This window comes from Populus trichocarpa, chromosome 6 (assembly GCF_000002775.5).
Source record: "Populus trichocarpa isolate Nisqually-1 chromosome 6, P.trichocarpa_v4.1, whole genome shotgun sequence".
NCBI lineage: Eukaryota > Viridiplantae > Streptophyta > Magnoliopsida > Malpighiales > Salicaceae > Populus > Populus trichocarpa.
This window is the reverse complement of record NC_037290.2, coordinates 21,831,804-21,845,625: the sequence shown is the minus strand read 5'-3', so window position 1 is coordinate 21,845,625 and position 13,822 is coordinate 21,831,804. Positions and strand designations below refer to the sequence as shown.

The following is a 13,822-nucleotide window of genomic DNA, read 5'->3' as shown; positions in this document are numbered from 1 at the left end:
AATAAAAACATTTTAATTACACATGAAAAAAGAAGAAGAAGAGTCTTAAGGGAGAACCCAAATTTGTATACACTAGATAAACATGTAGTTTATGTGTTTGTGTGGTATTATATATGACAATAAATTTATTTTTTTAATCTTATTTTAAATTTTGAGTTTACCAAAAATATAAAGTATAATTTTTCAAAACATAAAGGCAAAGCGAAAAACATGATCAAATTATAGGAGGCTTAATTAATTTTTCTATTGATGTAATTTTTCTATTAAAATTTTATTTTGACAACCAAAACACTAAAACTTATTTAAAAAAACAAATATAAATATTATTAAATAATCTTATCAAAATCATCACATTATTAAATCATATGCTTAATTATTTTTATAAGGGATATATGGTTATTGTCTTTTTGTTATAAAATCATTTTCTATTCAAAAAGATTCTTATAATATAAAGAACAACGCTGGTAAAATCGAGCACAATCTAATATCAGGATATTTATTTGAGATTACAATAACCCTATAAAAAGCAAGTTAAAATAAATTATGAAGTCAAATTCTCATCTAACCAAATATTGAAGGATGTAAATGAAAAAAAAATCAAGAAAAACTCGATGTTAAAGGATGGAATTAAAAAAAAAATTTAACAATCTCAAGAAAGTTTCACAAAGTTAACTATCATCAACTCTAACCTTAAATCAACTAAATGTAAAATGATTAAATTGATAAAATAAAATAAAATAACTAAAAACAAGTAAAATGACAAAAAAAAATAGGTTAGGCTAAGTGTATTGGCATGGGTTGGCCAGCGTGCTTGGACCTTAAAATAAAAAAAGTCCACTTGCGTGTGCCTGGGGCAGGCTCGCATGCTTGAGTCAATTTTTTTATTTGCCCATATTTTTGAAAAACAAAAGTCAGTGACATATCGCTTATAATGGGAGATGACTTATTGCCCACCAGCCTAGAATCGCACCTTAAAGGTGATCAAAAAATTAATTTTTTTTTTTTTGCTTGAAAACCCATTTTTCAACACATTCACCTAAAAACACCCCAGAACAAAAAAAAAAACTATTTTATCTATAAAAAAACAGCCTAAAACACAAAATCAAACAAGTGAAAACCTTTTTTTTACTATGATCTATTGTTTCAGGCCATATGAAAGCCCTAAAACACCTTAATGTCACCTCTATCATCAAGAGAAACACTTTAACACCAAGTTTGCCTATTTTCAATCAAAATCAAACCAATTAGGCTCTTTTCCTTTTTCATTTTCCGCAAACTCTCTCTCTCTCTCTCTCAAGCTCACATTGAAAGAAAAAAAAATGAAGTTTTCGTAACCCTTTTTACCCCCTTATTTTTTACAAAAAAAGATATATTTGGTGAAAGATAAATACCTTCAACAACATATATTTGAAGAAAAAATTTTAAAATTATTTTCAAATTAAACTTTCAAAAAATTGGAGAAAAGTTATTTCAAAATTGATTGGGAATGCATTTAAGGGGTTTATTTAAAAGACAATTGAAGGAAAATGTTGAATTTGGCTAAATTAAAAGAATTAAAGGATCAAATATCAAAATGACAAGTTGACATGACTCAAAAGGTCATATTTATTCAATCAATGATTTAATTAAAGAAAATAAATTGAGTTGGGTAGCTGATTTGACCAAAAACAAAGGAATTAAAGAACTAAGGATCAAAAAGTAAAAGGCAAATATTTTAAATGTGCTATATGATTTCATCCAGAGACCTAATTGAGAAGAAATCTTATGATTTGGTTTGACTTGTCTTTGATTGCATGAATTAGAGGCGAGGAAGGACTAAAATGAAAAATAAACTAAAAATCATGTATCCCTTTAGACGCTCCAAACATTTTCGTTTAAGTTCCTAGGTATTTATACCCCTTTTGTCTTTTTCTTCCCCTCATTTCTGCAAACCCTAACCATGTATAACCTATTGTTTCCTCTCCCCTACCCTGTTAAATACTTTTCCTTGTTGCTTGGTCGTCGTTCCTTGTAAGTCCATCATCTTTCATTAGCATCGTTTGCCTTGATTTTAACATTGATTACCTTTTTTGTAGCCATGAAAAAACTCACTTGTCTTAACTCTTTTGATTGTACCATCTTCATGATGATTAAATTGCATAGTATCTTTACCAAGCCACCAAAGGCTTTGTAATCCTGACCCTTTTCTAGGGCAACCAATTTTGTCTTCACCATTTGAATAGTGATAACTTAACCTCACTCATCCTAGGGTTTGAAAAGCATGAATTGTCCCTTTATCTTAGTTTCTTTATTTCTTATATAAGAAAGGAAGTTATACTAAGAGTTAAAACACACATAACAAGAGCAAGAATTGGGAAATAAAGAAGGCAATGAGAGAGATAAATAGAAGGGAGAAAGTGATAAGGAGAGAAAATAATAGTAAAAGAAACAATAGAAGAGAAGTATTGAAAAAGACCTAGTGAGTTGGAGTTTGGTGTGAAAAAGACCATGTGATTAGAGAGAATGATAAAGAGGCATAAAGAACAAAAAAAAAAGCAAATAGAAGTCTAGAAACCTTATAAGTTAAATTGTCCAACCTCACTCATCTCTTTTTATGCATGTTTATGTCTTTTATCTGCAACATTTCTACTAATATTTCTTTATTTTCTTATATATGTATATGTGTTTTATCTGCAATGTTTCTACTTATATTCCTTTATTTTTTATGCATGTTTATATCTTTTATTTGTAATGTTTCTTCTTATATTTCTTTTTTATCTTATGCATATTAATGTTCTTTATTTGTGATGTTTCTTCATTTGTTTCTTCATCATTCTTTGATGCTTATGTTTCATTATCCTTGATGTTTTCTATGTGTATATTTCCTAGATGTTTCTGTTTTAACTATATCATTATCCTTAATGTTTCTATTTTTGTTTGTTCAAAGTAATGTTTTGGTAAATTTTATAGTGATATTATTGTTGTTGACAAAGACTGGATATATTTCTGTGTCTCTTTATGATTCCTTATCAGTTTAAAAACCATGACTTTTAAAATGCTCTATATATGATTAAAGGCAAAATATTTAATTAATGTGACAAAATCATGTAAAAAATCTATTAAAAATATAACAAAACATAAATTTTATCTTCATTGATTATGCATGAATAATGTTTTAATTCTTTTTTTGCATATTAAGCATACAATGACTGGAAAAAAAAATTTGTTAACATTCTCGTAAAAATCCATAACTTATTTAAAAACCATTCCAAAATTGAACAATAGTTTAAATATCATGCTAGGTATTTAATTCACAACTTATTTTACTAAAACAGTATTGGGAAAAAAACATAAAAAAGATGAAGTGTCTAGGCTTAATAGACTGGGCCATGTGCCTGACCCAACATATGAAGGCCTAGTGCGTGGGGGCCTGCAAGGCTAGGCCAATACACCTAGCTTTTTTATTTTTTATTTTGTATATTTAAAGACCGACGGTGCATCACCCGTCTTTTATTTTTTAAAAAAAGATGATGCGTCGTCTGCTCGTCTAGATTTTTTCCTTTAAAGAGATGGCCAAAAAATCATTTTTCAATTAATTATCATATGAAAACATCTAATAAACACTTTAAGAAGATTAATAACCAACTTCTAACCCTAAAATACATCTAAATTGATCCAAAAAAACATAAAATTAAAATATAAATTTTTTTATTTAATCTATTATATTTTCTTCGGTGAGATATAAGCTCAAAAACACTTTAATGACTCTCATCTCATTAAGAGAAATATATGGACATCAATATCATCTTCTAATTTACTGTCAACTTTCTCTCCTCTCAAATTTTAAAGAATAAAATGCAAAACAAAAAAAAAATATGGTTGAAAAGCTAAATCTTTAAAACACAAGAATCAAAAATAAAAAAATTAAGGATCAAAGTGAACCTTTCTGCGCCTAATAAACAGTAAAGAAAGAAAGAGAGTTGGCCCTTTACTTTATCAGGATGACGTAAACCAAAAGGAATTATCATATGCAAAGTTGAAATTCAAAAAAATGTTTCGGGTTTCAAAATGAATAACTGACCAAGGAAAAAAAGAAAAGAAAAGCAGGCGTCCTATAGGCTATAGTATTCTACACTACACCTACGTGTGTAGGGAACAGTAACTGTAACATTTCTACCCGCCCAAACCAACCGGAATATAGCCGTTTTCCTTCCCCTCTCATTCTCCCTCGTCAAAACGGCTCCTTTCACCACCGTTTTTATTATCTCCATCATGCTATGTCATGACTATGAAGACCAAATTATATCACCATCTCCAATCAACCACAACAAAGAACCCACAATGGAACACCCTTTTAAGAGAAGCAGCAAACAAATCCCTTTTCACCAAAGCTCTCTCTCTATACCTCCACATGCTCCGCTCTGGGGCATCGCCAAACGCCTTCACTTTCCCATTCGCTATCAAATCCTGTGCCGCGCTTTCTCTCCCTATCACGGGAAAACAGCTCCATTGTCACGTCTTTAAAACCGGGTGCTTATTAGAACCTTTTGTACAAACCTCTTTGATTTCTATGTACGGCAAGTGCAGCTTGATCGATAATGCACGCAAATTGTTTGATGAAAATCCTCAATCGAGAAAATTAACCGTTTGTTACAATTCTTTGTTATCTGGTTATGCATTGAATTCTAGAGTTAAAGATGTGGTCGTGTTGTTTTGTGAAATGAGGGAATTGGGCGTGGAAATTAATGGGGTTACGATGTTGGGTTTGGTTCAGCCTTGTGGGATCCCGGGGAATTTGGGATTGGGGATGTGTGTTCATGGTTTTTGTGTGAAGTTTGGTTTGGATATGGATTCATCTGTTGGGAATTGTTTGCTTACAATGTATGTGAAAAGTGGGGAAATTGATTGTGGAAGGAAGCTGTTTGACGAGATGCCGCGGAAAGGGTTGATCACTTGGAATGCAATGATTAATGGGTATGCTCAAAACGGGCTTGCTAATAATGTTTTGGAACTTTATAAGGAGATGGAATCGAAAGGGTTCTGTCCTGATCCTTTAACACTTGTTGGGGTTCTTTCTTCTTGTGCTCATCTTGGTGCACTTAGTGTTGGTAAGGAGGTAGAGAGGAAAATGGAGGGTTTTGGGTTTAGCTCGAATCCGTTTTTGAATAATGCTCTGGTTAATATGTATGCGAGATGTGGTAATTTGAAAAAGGCTAGGGATATATTTGATGGCATGCCAGTGAAAAGTGTAGTTTCATGGACGGCAATCATAGGTGGGTATGGAATGCATGGACAGGGAGAGGTTGCGGTGGAGCTTTTTGATGAGATGATTAGGGGTGGAATTAAACCTGATGGCACAGCTTTTGTAAGTGTTTTGTCTGCATGTAGTCACGCAGGATTGACTAACAAGGGGTTGGATTATTTTGGTGTCATGGAGAGGAAGTACGGGTTGCGGCCTGGTGCAGAGCATTACTCTTGTATGGTGGATCTTTTAGGACGCGCAGGTCGGCTCAATGAGGCCCGGGAGCTTATTGAGTCTATGCAAGTGAGAGCTGATGGTGCATTATGGGGGGCCCTTTTGGGTGCTTGTAAAATCCACAGAAATGTAGAGTTAGCGGAGTTGGCTTTTGAGCAGGTAATTGAGCTTGAACCTACAAATACTGGCTACTATGTTTTGTTATCTAATGTATATACTGAGGCAGGGAATTTGGAGGGGATACTTAGAGTTCGGATGTTGATGAGGAAGCGGAAGCTCAAAAAGGATCCAGGGTGTAGTTATGTAGAATTTAAAGGGAGAGTTCACCTTTTCTTTGCTGGAGATAGAAATCATCCTCAAACAAATGAAATATACAAAAAGTTGAATGAGTTAGAAAATTTGGTGAAGGACCTCGATGGATGTAAGAAGAATGATCATGAGAGAAGAGAAGAATATCTTAATAGTATGGGTGTGCATAGCGAAAAGTTGGCTGTTGCATTTGCACTCTTAAACACCAGGAAAGAAACAGAGATTATTATAATAAAAAATCTTAGGATATGCGGAGATTGTCACTTGTTCATAAAATTGGTTAGCAAGATTGTGGATCGTCAATTTGTTGTCAGAGATGCAACCCGCTTTCACCATTTCAAGAATGGATTCTGTTCTTGCAAAGAGTACTGGTAATACTCACTTGAGGTTTTTATATTTGTAGAGCCAAGTCAAACACAGCAAAAACAAGAAGGATTTTTCTGGGCACTGGTTACAAGAACCCAACAACAATTCTTCTCGATAAACCAGGACAGTGTGCAATTAAAAAGGTCAGGGTTGGTTTGATTCTGCAACATTGGATACTCAACATTAGGTTTGCTTGTCTGGTTGCTTGTACTATTTTCTCAAATATCTTCGCCTTTCAGCCGCAGGCTTTATTCTACAAATTATTGTTGATGAAGGTTACTGAGATTGATTTCTTAAGACATTAGTGCATTCTGGTAACTTATAACTAGTTAGAAGATCTAGAAGATCAGGTCATTCATCAGTGATCGCAGTTTAATTGCTGGAACAAGGCTAGTTGCATTAATAGAGAATTTCAAATAGTTTGAAAGAGTACCCACAGGGAAGTGGCAGGGTTGGGCATTGCTGTTAAGAAGAAGAGCGCATAGCCCTCGACAGAAGGGATGTGAGCTCAAACCTCGGGTGCCTTGCAACATGCTTTCAATCCTAGCTAACCCACGTGCTCCAATGACGAGCTTTGATCAGCACTAATTCAAGCTTGTAAATTTGAAGGTCGTCTTCAAATTTGTAATGCTGCCAGGATTATTGGTGACCTTGCACGCAGGGTGGGATGCCTACAATCCGGGCTAACCCACTGGGTCCAATGAGGAGCTTTGATCAGCACTAATTCAAATTTCTAATGTTATGAGTGGTGGAAGTTAAAACTACTTTTTGTTTCTTTTCTCATTGGTCATTCATTGTTGATTCCAGATCATAGGAAGGTCAAGAATTTTGTAGCCTCTCTTGCTTTCATTTAATACTTAACATTTTTACAAGGATAGTCTCTGGAGCCTGGATTTTCCACTCTTCAGCATCAATTGTTTGAAAAAACTGGAGGTTAGTTAATCCAGTTCGGTGATTTTTATCTTTAACAAATACAGTGAATGGAGATGCTGCACATACAATATATCATGTCACTATTTACTATTGTCTAATCATTCTTCTACAATCTCGTCACCTGTCCTCAATCCTCTCCTCTTCATCAGCATATAAGGTCTGACTAGTAGGAATTTCAACTTTTCGAAGTTAATCAACTTGTTCCCATAATTCAGTTTCAAGAGTCATAGTACCCTCTTTTTTGTGTTTTGTCGTGAAAATTAGAATCTAAAGATAGTCACATAGCACACATCTATACATTGGATAGGCGTATGATGTAAAACAAAGGTTATTAAGAACAGAATTAGAGTACAAATCAAATGACTTTATAATTTACAAAAGATCAGTACAAATGTCTTGTATCTTTACTACCTATGATAGGTCACTACTTTAGAAACGAATCAATTTTTTTGTTTTCTGATTATGTAATATGCCACAATGCGCATACAATTCCAAATAAAATAATAATAATAATAAGAGAAAAATGGAAGTATATGATCAAAATTGCTCGATCAAGCCTGCAATAGGTACTACTGCATCAGTTCCAGAAATGCACTCATCTTCAACGAATGGAATGGTTTTCCGTACAGTCAATCTCATTGGAGCACTCATCCCAGCATCACTAGTTTTATCTTTTTCCATGCAAACGGCAGCATAATGAGAACTGGCCAGTTCAAAGAGTCCAAATTGCCAGTTGTTTGTGAGCCTCTCAGGGTGATCAGAAGATTCAACAACTACTTCAGATGCCTGATTGCAAAGTTTGAAACAACCATTAATCATTGGCTTGCTTAAGAAGATCACCGATACTAAAAAAAAGGTAACAATAAAAAGGTCAGGAAGATGTACAAACTAGATCAGAAATATTAGGAAAAAAGGGCAGACCATCTAATGTTGACACGCTGTGTTCTATTTTGTTTGTATAATCTGTGAAGAATTAGCATTTTAAAAGTGACCATACATGATAAACAACTAAAGGAGCTTACAGGGAGCAAAAAAAAAAAGGGCTTCCTATGCTATCTGCATTACAACTCGAGTATCGCTTTCCGGGTAACCTTTCTTTATTTGCTGCATAAATCTCAAAGCACAGAGATGAGCTCACTAAACTTGATAAATGGGTCATTTCCTTAACATTAGCCATCTGCTTACAAGTCATAGAGTCCAGCAATGTGTTCCCATGGATATGGGTCTCTTGATCACAGAAAAATACTATGATGCTCAAGCTATAACTACCTATACTAAGAGATAGACGCAAGGAGAGAGTAAATCACATTCAAATCCAGTAAAAGTGATAATAATATCTCTCTAAAAAATTTTTTTAGAAGAGAGATATTCTTATCACTTTTAATGGGTTCAAATGTGATTTTCTCTCTTCTTGTGTCTATCTCTCTCCTATGCTTGTCGGTAGTTAAAGCTTGAGCACCATAGAATTTCTCTTGATCACACACTTCAAAATATGTTAATTTCTTTGCATACATTTCTAATTTGCATCAGTGCTTTCTCAAAGAAATTTAGAATTTTATGGCATACCCCAGATTCTATATCATCAGCATGATCAAAGCCCGTCCTAAAGGCATTCTTTATGCAAATGGTGAAAGTCTTGAAAGGTGCAGCAGAGAAGCCTCTTCCCAAAGCTTTCACATATGCCTCCTACAAATAAGATTCACCAATGAGAGGCTTGAAGAAAGTATATTTGGCCAGTAATTTCAATGAGAAATTGTTTTTTGGCAGCATCTAGAGCTTTTAGATTGAAAATGAACTCGAAACAGAACACATGCTGAACTCAGTCAAGCACTGAAGTAACTTGCTTATATCTTTTTTAACAAGAGATTTTAAATCAGGTTACATTGATACATACACACGGAATTGATTCAAATATATACAGGTTTCTACAGTTAAGTGGACAGGTCTATTTGATATCAATAATTCGAGTGTAACTGTAGTGACCTGTAGCTAGTCTAGAAATACAGAAGGAGTGCATTCCATTATCTAACTGTTTAATTAACCTTCACACCCTTCTGTTAAACCAACTGAAACTTATACAGACTATCTGATAGGAAAAATGTTCATTGAATTGAACTGGAACATGGTAGATATAACTTTAGTATTTCTTTGCCATATATCTGCATCCAAAAGGAGAACAGATGGATAAACAAGAGGGAAAGCATGTTGGACCATTAGAAATCTTAATATCTTTGGTCCTAATAAATTGGCATGGAGGCAGACTTTACTGCCAGACACGGAAGCAAGGAAAAAACAGTAATGAAGTTTAACAAAGAATCATGCATAAATCCATGGAAGAAAAAAAAAATTTCATGCATCTTGGCAATTTCAATTTTGACAAGTATCATAGACAGACTCGCAATAATCTTGCGGAATATTGTAACAATTCAAGAGTGCATTCTAGCAGTTTCTACATGACAATAGCCAAAAGATGAATAAAATATGCCAAGTTTATAGCTTTACATGTAAAATAACACATACTTTTAGAATGACATAGCACCATGCTCACCTTGAGAGTCCATAACTTTACAAATTCCTGGCGCTGAACTTCAGAGTCTGAAATAGCACTTAAATGTTCCACTTCATGGAGAGAGAAGTAACGCCGTGCAAAAGCTAAGATATTGTTTTTAATCTTCCGTTGCTTCTCTTCTATATCAATTCCAATCTAGAAATTACAAATTAAAACAGGCTCTAATCAATTTATTACGAATCAGCAGAAACTTAGATGAGAGCAGCCAGGTCACCTTGGGCATCACATTAACTGAAAATATACTTAAAAGAATAAAAATAATCAGAGTACACACCGATGAATTCACAGTCACTCCACAAGCTATCAAGGACGAAGTATGTGAGATATTGAAGTGTAATGGTGAAGGACACTGACCACCATCACTTTCCCACTCTAGCTACACCATGAAAGCCAGTTAGTAGTATAAGAAATGAAATTGAGCTTAAACTAAAAAAGTAAAGAAACACATTCCACAAATAAATAATGAGAAAAAAAAATAGTACCTTTCTGAATTAACAAATGAAAACTAACCTCAGGCTTTCCATGAACATTCCTCTTGAACTTCAAAGATCTTGGATCAACAACACGATTATTTATCTGATCTAGTAATAAAACAACATCATTCAAAAAAATCCGACGTAACCTTTTTTCTATCAATTGCACAGTGCAAAATATACATCATGGTAAAATATGTTATGGAGGTTTTAAAACTGCCACCCTCCTACAAAAGATCCCCCAAGTTTAATGAAAAACGAGAAGTGAAAATGAGATCTCAGATCTATCTTTCCCCCCCTGAAAAGTGGATGATCCAACTCATTACTCTAAGATATTTCGTGGTCCCTTGTCTAATCTTTCTCCTTAACTACTGCAGGACTTGCGCAGACCCAGACCAACCATGTTATTATCTGAAATGGGTCCATTGCAAGAAGAACAAACAAGCAGTTCAGGTCTCTAAGAAATGCTGCATTTGTGACCCTATAATGCCATAGCCAACAGCATCTTGAAGCACAAATGCTACAAACAGTGTAGCACTGCCACATATTGAGATAATCAAGCCTAGCAAAGAGATGTTTTCAATTTTTTTAGCTCGACTCTGAATTGGATCCTTGAGATTTTTATTCATAATTTCATAAGATTCATAAGAATAGATCATTCCAGTTCCTGGACTCGTTATTTATTCTCTTTTCAAACCAAATCGCATTAGATTGCCTATCTGCAGAATCAAGAACACTAAACTGCCAGACAAAACATATCTGTTCAACTACTACTACAATGAATTCTAAAAAGTGCTCAATTACTACATCCAGCAAAATAACATCTGCTTTTAAGATGTGCATTAGATAAAATGTTAAAGTGCTGCAGCGAGCAAGAGTTTTGTAAGTACATTTCATATTGTGTCGGATTTTCTTTAGTTTACAGAAGCAACCAGCAAAAGTAGCATCAATGGAAACAACATAGTCACCAGCAAACCAGTCCAAATTTGAAAAGATTCATTTCATCAAACACCTACTGAAATCACTACTAAATCCAAATTCCAAAGCCCATTTATCCATTCATTTACATAACGTTAATGAAAAATCAAAACTTTAAGTAAGGAAAAGGGTATTGGTCAAATATGTAAAACTGAACTAAAAGAGGAATAGCTGACATAAAACTTACATCTTGCAATAGTAGTGCGAACCAAAGTACGAGCAAGCAAGGCACTTTTCTGGAGCTGCTCTCCACGCATACTCAAAACATTTTCTTTCTCACATGGAGATAGAAGTTCCATGTATTGATTCAAAAGAGACACGCTCTTGAATTCATCAGGCACAACAAACCAAAGATGGGTTTCCCTAAAAGAATAAAAAAACAACATAAGCAATCATTAAGTTCAAATGGGCATCGAGGGGGAGAACCAAAAAGACAATAAAATATGTGAAAACTTACATTGGAGATGGAAGCTGTAAGGGAAGTGTAGGGAAGGGGGAAACAGAGAAACTCCTTTGAAATCTAAGCATCTTTTGCATAAAAGAGAACATGCGAGCTGCTTCGTGGCTAGCTGTGTTTCAAGATTCAAAATTTAGAGATAGAGACCGTCTCTGCTGTCTGTTATGGTTGCTGGTAGGAACCAGTCCAGAATGTTTGGTACTTGGTACTTTGGTCGAGACGCGACGGTGAAAACAAAAGAAAGGAAAATTTAGGAGGAGCAAGTATTTTATTTAGATGGAGATATCCTTATTTTACTATTTTTGTGGTGAATCATAAACTTACATCCTTAAACTGGTGTCACAACAACAACAAAAAAATAATTCTAATTTTCCATTATATTTCATTTAATATATAAAAAGACATTTAAGGCTTTTTATCATACACGCTTTCTTTGGATCATCCAAACGCTCACATTTAACATATAAATCAAGCAAAGCAAAATGAATCTCTCTTTCCTCCTCTATTACTATTGGGGTTTACTGTGGTAAAATCAGGTAGGGTGTTGTCTTCGAGGGTGGGGGTAAAGCCTAAAGAGCCGTAAACTTGGACAGAAAGCCACTCGAAGGTTTGGCTATAGGAGACAACAACAAGGTCGGACATTAAGGATCCATAAATGGGATTAAGGAATTCTTTAGGAGGTGGTTGTTGTTGTTGGGGTTGTGCAGATTTTGAGCGAGAATGTAAAGAAAATTTTCATTTATGTTTGCCATTTCCACCCATGGCCTGTGGTTGTTGTGAGAAAAAGAAAGAAGTTTTGCTTTTTTAGTGTTTGAGAAAGGATGTGGTTAGGGTTTTGATGTGGTGATTGGGGGCATGAAGAAAGAGGGTGAAAAGACTCTCACAGTCTATTGCTGCGACATAAAAGCACTGTGGGGTGTGAGAGTTTCACATTTCTTGTTTGTGATTTTTGACTGTGTAAAGGAGATAGAGACTTTGGAGGCAGCTGTTGAGAGGAGAGCTTGGATGATCATCCGATGTCTACTTGCCTTGAGTTTAACCTTCATGTGTTGGGCCAATATTTATCTTTCAACATGCTTTGGTTTTTGTCTGAAAAATTGAGAATTTAGAGTTTAGGTTAGGATTTAGAAATTAGGGAGTGGTATATACGAGGATAGTTTAGTTATTTTGTTTAATTTGAGAATTTTTTTCTTTTTTTAGTTTAACGTGGGTGTCCAGGCCAGCTTGCGCGCACCTCGACTAATCCCACGGGCCCTGAAGTTAACGATCATGTAAGCCTCCAGTGGCCATCATATGAGCAACCACAAGGTTCGGACCTGAGACCACAGAGGGAGCAAACTTCTTGGTCCCAAGCTCTTACCACTGGGCCACCACCTTGGTTAACCAGAAGTTGGTTTTTAAAAGAATAGAAGCAAAATTAAAAAATAAGTGAACAACTTGAGGTTTTTTATAATTACCCCTTATTTTTATCATGTTTGAGTGCATAACTTTTTAATTTTTTTTTATTAATATGGGTGTCCGGGCTAGTTTGCGCGTACCTCGATTAATTTTACGGGTCCTGAAGTTAACGACTATATAAGTCTCCAGTGATTATCATATTAGTAATCACAGAGTTCGAAATCACATGAAGCAAATCTTTTAGTTCCAAGTTTTTATTACTGAATTACCTATTAAATGATTCATAACTCTTTAATTTATGAGTGATTGATTTTTTTTTATAAAAAAACACTTGGTATCAACTGAAACATGATCAATTTATAGTTTTATACCAACGTGTTGTAAGAAGTGGGTCTCACTTAAAATTATTAAGAATAAAAAATACAAGTATAAAATACATAAAAATTTAGTTTTATACTGACTATACTCGCCTTCATAGATAGTGTAAAGTCAAGTGCAAAATAATTGATTGAAAAGTTGGTGAATTATATGATAACTCAAAGTTTGGGAATGTTGCAAAATCTTGCGTATTTACAACATTTTCAATTTAATTAATAATATAACCATGCTAAAAGAACAAAATACCCTTGATAAATCTGGTAATACCAAAAGACCCTTGAATGCATGGTTTAATTTTTTTTATTCCAAGAATAAAGTTGTCAATTTACTGTATTTAAAAAATTAAAAAGATTTTATTTGTAAGTTTGATGAATTTTGATTTAAAGAGCATTTAGATTATTTTTCTGTGTTTAAAAGAATTAAAAAAACACATACATCATTAATTATTTTTTTAATAGTTAATAAAATTTGTGGAAAGACTTAAATAATTTTAGAGACAAGAGACA

General features: G+C 34.1%; 2 protein-coding genes across 4 annotated transcripts; one reads left to right on the top strand and one right to left on the bottom strand.

The window, feature by feature from the left end:
• The first annotated feature begins 4,041 nt into the window (after positions 1–4,041).
• On the top strand, positions 4,042–7,102 carry LOC7491935 (putative pentatricopeptide repeat-containing protein At3g11460, mitochondrial). The gene has a single exon (XM_024603216.2). The coding sequence runs from the start codon at positions 4,262–4,264 to the stop codon at positions 6,137–6,139; it is 1,878 nt and encodes a 625-aa protein (XP_024458984.1). The 5' UTR covers positions 4,042–4,261; the 3' UTR covers positions 6,140–7,102.
• Positions 7,103–7,406: 304 nt separating this feature from the next.
• Positions 7,407–12,557, bottom strand: LOC18100632 (uncharacterized). Of its 3 annotated transcripts, none has more exons than XM_024603258.2 (7): positions 11,541–12,548; positions 11,271–11,446; positions 10,115–10,213; positions 9,907–10,004; positions 9,612–9,767; positions 8,630–8,749; positions 7,407–7,849 (listed from the first exon to the last, which is right to left on the bottom strand). In XM_024603258.2, exons 1-7 carry the CDS (start codon positions 11,630–11,632, stop codon positions 7,601–7,603), a joined length of 990 nt encoding a protein of 329 aa, XP_024459026.2. In that variant the 5' UTR covers positions 11,633–12,548; the 3' UTR covers positions 7,407–7,600. The 3 variants fall into 3 exon arrangements, with proteins under 3 accessions (XP_024459026.2, XP_024459027.2, XP_024459028.2); XM_024603259.2 differs by having other exon boundaries at positions 9,907–10,008; positions 10,143–10,213; positions 11,541–12,546; XM_024603260.2 differs by lacking the exon at positions 8,630–8,749 and having other exon boundaries at positions 11,541–12,557.
• Positions 12,558–13,822: the final 1,265 nt, after the last annotated feature.